The sequence below is a fragment of the Bison bison genome, unplaced genomic scaffold (assembly GCF_000754665.1).
Source record: "Bison bison bison isolate TAMUID 2011002044 unplaced genomic scaffold, Bison_UMD1.0 scf7180017864330, whole genome shotgun sequence".
Taxonomy (NCBI): domain Eukaryota; kingdom Metazoa; phylum Chordata; class Mammalia; order Artiodactyla; family Bovidae; genus Bison; species Bison bison.
Genome location: NW_011494902.1, coordinates 3,656,439 through 3,661,325, shown reverse-complemented (window position 1 = coordinate 3,661,325; position 4,887 = coordinate 3,656,439). Strand labels below are relative to the sequence as shown.

General features: G+C 35.1%; 1 protein-coding gene across 5 annotated transcripts in view; it reads left to right on the top strand.

Moving 5' to 3' along the window:
* The window catches only part of MAP3K19 (mitogen-activated protein kinase kinase kinase 19), a 41,985-nt gene that overhangs the window by 952 nt on the left and 36,146 nt on the right, over positions 1 to 4,887 (top strand). For all 5 annotated transcript variants that reach the window (XM_010853648.1, XM_010853650.1, XM_010853651.1 and 2 more), the window contains exon 2: positions 1,766 to 1,881. In XM_010853648.1, coding sequence (XP_010851950.1) covers positions 1,766 to 1,881 — 116 coding nt within the window. The remainder of the gene's footprint in view (positions 1 to 1,765; positions 1,882 to 4,887) is intronic.

The window sequence follows — 4,887 nt, the reverse complement described above, 5'->3', positions numbered from 1 at the left end:
TTTTTTTTTTTTGCAATGAAATAGAGTCACTGAAGAATTTTAAGACAGGGAACGATGAAAGCCATGTTTTAGGAGAGGAAGAGACTCATGACAAGCAAGCTCTATTAAGAAACTATAGAAGTACCTGTGCGTGGTTTCAAGGATCAGGAAAAGAGACTTTGGACATGGCGTGTAGTGGGCCTGAGAGGTTCTAGGTATGTGAGTTTAAGAGAATGTGAAAGAATTCACAGAATATAGTGATGCAAAGTTGATAGAGGAGACATATAGACAAGGGTTGAGAGGCTTGAGTTAAACATGATTCCAAAGTTTCAGCCCAGGTTCGATGCACGATGCTGGATGCTTGGGGCTGGTGCACTGGGACGGCCCAGAGGGATGGTATGGGGAGGGAGGAGGGAGGAGGGTTCGGGATGGGGAACACATGTATACCTGTGGCTGATTCATTTTGATATTTGGCAAAACTAATACAATTATGTAAAGTTTAAAAATAAAATAAAATTAGAAAAAAAAAAAACCAAACCTACTTCGTATCACCTAAAGGGAAATGGCAAATTTAATGAAAAAAAAAAAAAAAAAATTAACCTGAGCTATAATCTAAATTTGGATTCAGTTTATTTCCCTTACCAGATGGAATGAACAAGTCTTAGAAATAGTGTTTTGGTTCAAATTAGATTGTTTGAAAAATTAAACTATATGTTTTCAACAACAACAAAAAAAAACAAAGTTTCAGCCCTAGGAAGTGGGGAGGTAGAAACACAATTAACAAAATAGGAGAACATTATGGCTTGGTGTGGATGTTGAGGTAATGGGTTCTAAAACACTCATTTGATGAGAACTTTTGATCTTCAAAGTAGCAATTTTCTGTAGGCCAGGGCTTGTGGGGAAAGGATTGGATAAGATGGACTGATGGGTTTCTTTGCAAGTTCTCTACAAGGAGACTGTGAAGATCTGAGAGTAGGTGAGATCACTAAAGGATTGATGATGGTGAGAAAATTGCAGGGGCTGGGCAGAGAAGGTACACATGGACGAGGCATAAGAAAGGAAGGAGGAGAATTAGGAGAGAACTGCAAGAAAGAAGGGGTGGGAAGCAGCATCAAATTGGAAAAGAGTTTACAAAGCAGATGTGATAAGAAAGTGAGGGTTTCAATGGTAGGATGGAGGCAGTAGAAAGGTTGCAAAGAGTGAAGAAAGAAAATATGGTGAACAAATGCAGGCTATGAGTAGAGATCACTCTTTCAATTTTGTATCACTCATACGATCAATGAAATAGGAAGAGATGCAAGAGGAAGAAGTTTTCACGGTAGAGCACATGCTTATCTGAAAAAGTCAAGATAACAGGAGAAGGGTATGTAAGAGAACAGTGTGCCCCAGGAACTAACTGGGAATTCATTGTTTGGTGTTTAGAACTCTGTCAATTTAATGTGGCTTCAAGTGCTAGACAGGAAAGGTGCTCCAAGCAGCTGAGCACTTTTGTCTTCGGCAACTACAGTACAGATATAATTCCCAGCCCCTTATTAGGGGTTACACTTAGCAACATTACCCCCTTTTTAAAAAACAAACAAAAATGCATTCATTCTGTGGATTCCTTTTGTCCTCACATTTTTTCCAGTAAAAATTATGGCCCAAAGTTTCCTCAGGATCCCAGATCACTATTTCAAGAAAATTTTAAACAAAATGGAACTCATTTTTAGAACCTAATGCTAGATGTTGCTGTGAAATTGCTGGAGATGCAGCTTATCAAAACACATTTTTATGTTTCTTTTGGCAGAAAGACATGCTGAATCATTGCTTGACATTTGTCATGATACAAACTCTTCTCCAACTGATATGATGACAGTTACTAAAAACCAAAATATAATCTTGCAGAGCATTGGCAGCAGTGAGGTAAGATGCTCTAATCTTCACATAGAAGAACTAACAGAAAAAGGGATAACCTACTGCATCTACATTTACTTCATTTATATCTACTTCATTTAAGTTGCTTGAATATTTATAACAAACATATATTACAATTATATATTTAAATGTGATTATAAGGAAACTTAAACCATAATTAATCATAGTGCTTCATGAGTTTAATCTCAAGGCAGTAATTAGCTAGTCAATTCTGAGTCTCATACATTATGCGTGTATGTGTATACCATAGAATATTGTTGCAGCTGAATCCATGCTAAATAATAAAATGTAGCTTGTCTTTATGCATGTTAATGTGAAAGAAGAGAAAATCTTTTTTCTGTTCATGTCAAATCCATCCTAGGATACCACAAAGGAGGTGCCTCCTCTTGGTCCTGGTCATTACCCCCTGTCCATGATGAATAACTTCACAAAGTATAGTAATAGTACTAGTAACAAACATTATGACCCACAGAAAATGATGGAATGATTTCCTAAATGTATAATAAACTGTTAACAGTGGTTGCCTAAAAGGACTGAAATGGAGAAGAACTTTGTACTGTATATTCATTTGTATTTTTTTGAATTTTTATAGAATTTAACATAGTCCAAACAGTTAAAAATATTACAACTCTATAGGAATTCCCTGACAGTCTAGTGGTTAGGACTCAATGCTTTCACTGCAGGGGTGGGAGTGGGAGCGAAGTTGGGAGCCCTGGGTTCAGTCCCTGGTTGGGAGACTAAGATCCCACATGCTGCACAATGGTGACAATTTTTTAAAAATTACTACTCTATATTTTATTGGTAAAAAGAATATGACCACAAATGTGTTTATTTTTACAAGTTAATGAGGTATGGACTATAATAGACAGAAACTATATGAAGAGTTTTAGAGATAGTGTAGTAAGATCTTTTTGTACCTTTCTCTTTCCAAAAATTATTCTAAAACAATAAAGAAAACAAAAACCAAAAATTTAAGTAAAAAAGTAGTCTGAAATAACTATAGATTCATAAGAACTTGTAAAAAGAGTACAGAGAGCTCCTGTATAACCTTCACCAGCTTTCCTCAATGGGAATTATTATAACTGTAGCTGATTGTCTAACCTAGAAAATTGACATTAACCCAACACCACAATGAACTAGACTACAGACCTTCCTTGGATTTCACTGGTTTTTATGTGCATTCCTTTTTCTTTCTTCTGTTTGTGTGTGTCTGTGTGCGTAGTTCTGTGACATTTTATCCCCTGAATCTTTGGCGGAGATACAAAACTGTTTTGTTACCACAAAGGAACCCCCTTACTACACTCTTAATTGCCATGGTCTCTCTGCAACCACTGATCTGTTCTCCATCTCTATTATCACTTCAAGAATGTCATATAAATGGCATTATCATATGTGTAAACTTTTGAGATTGGCTTTTTCTACTGAGCATAACACTCCTGAGATAGATCCAAGTTGTTCTATGTATCAATAGTTTCTTTATGTTGCTAAGTAGTATTCTATTACAATTTTATTTTGTCCCACATTTAGCTGTGGGACAGCTAAATTTATTTAGCTGTCCATCTGTTGAAAGACATTTGGGTTGTTTCCAGTTTGGGGCTATTACATATAAAGCTACCATGAACATCTATGTACAAATTTTTGTGTGAATTTATGTTTTTATTTCTCTAGGATACATGCCCAGGAATCCAATTAGTGGGTCATTTGGTAAATGTATGTTTAATTTTTTTTAAAGCTGCCTAACAATTTTCCAGAGTGGCTCTAACCATTTTATATTCCCACCAGCAGTAAATGAGAGATCCAATGTCTCTATACCCTTGGCGGCATTTGGTACTATCAGTATTTTTTATTTTAACCATTTAAAAAATTTTTAACCAAAATAGGTATATGATGGTAGTTCATTGTGGTTATAATTTGCATTTCCCTAATGAACAATGTTAAAATACATTTTTAAAAAATGTATTTGCCAATAGCCATAATTATTCAAATATTTTGTCCATTTTCTGATTGAATTATTTGTCTTATTGTTGGGTTTAGAGAATTCTTTATATATTCTGGATGTGTAACTCACAAATATTTTCTGCTAGTCAATGAGAAAAATTTGGTTTACTTTTTTCACCTTTTTAACAGCTCTTTTACCAAACAAAAGTTTTTATTTTTGATGAAAATCAATTTATCCATTTTTTCCCTTATGGGTCTTGATTTTTATATTATGTCTAAGAAGACTTTTACTTGACTTAAGAGTATGTTCAGCTTATAAAAATTCATGAATCTATACAGTTTTGATATGTGCACATTCCTGAATATATGCTATTCTTAAAAGTAAATATACACAATGGGATATTACTCAACCATAAAAAGGAACACATTTGAATCAGTTTTAATGAGGTGGATGAAACTAGAACCTATTGTACAGAGTGAAGTAAGTCAGAAAGAGAAAGATAAAAATCATGTGCTAATGCATATATACAGAATCTAGAAAGATGGTACCAAAGAATTTATTTGCAGGGCAGCAATGGAGAAACAGACATAGAGAACAGACTTATGGACATGGGGAGAGGGGAGAAGAGGGTGAGATGTATGGAGAGAGTAACGTGGGAAACTTAAATTACTGTATGTAAAGTAGATAGATATCCAATGAGAATTTGCTGTATGTCTCAGGAAACGCAAACAGGGGCTCTGTATCAACCTAGAGGGGTGGGATGGGGAAGGAAATGGGAGGAAAGTTCAAGAGGGAGGGGACATATGTATACCTATGGCTGATTCATGTTGAGGCTTGACAGAAAACAACACAATTCTGTAAAGCAATTATCCTTCAATTGAAAAATAAAATTTTAAAAAAGTAAATTAAAGGGAAGGAGTGAATGCCTTCAGATATCTGAGCAAAGAATATGGTTTTCAATCTAGGATTTTATATTCAGAAAACTATAAATCAAATATTCAGTTCAGTTCAGTCGCTCAGTCGTGTTCGACTCTTTGCAACCCCATGAATTGCAG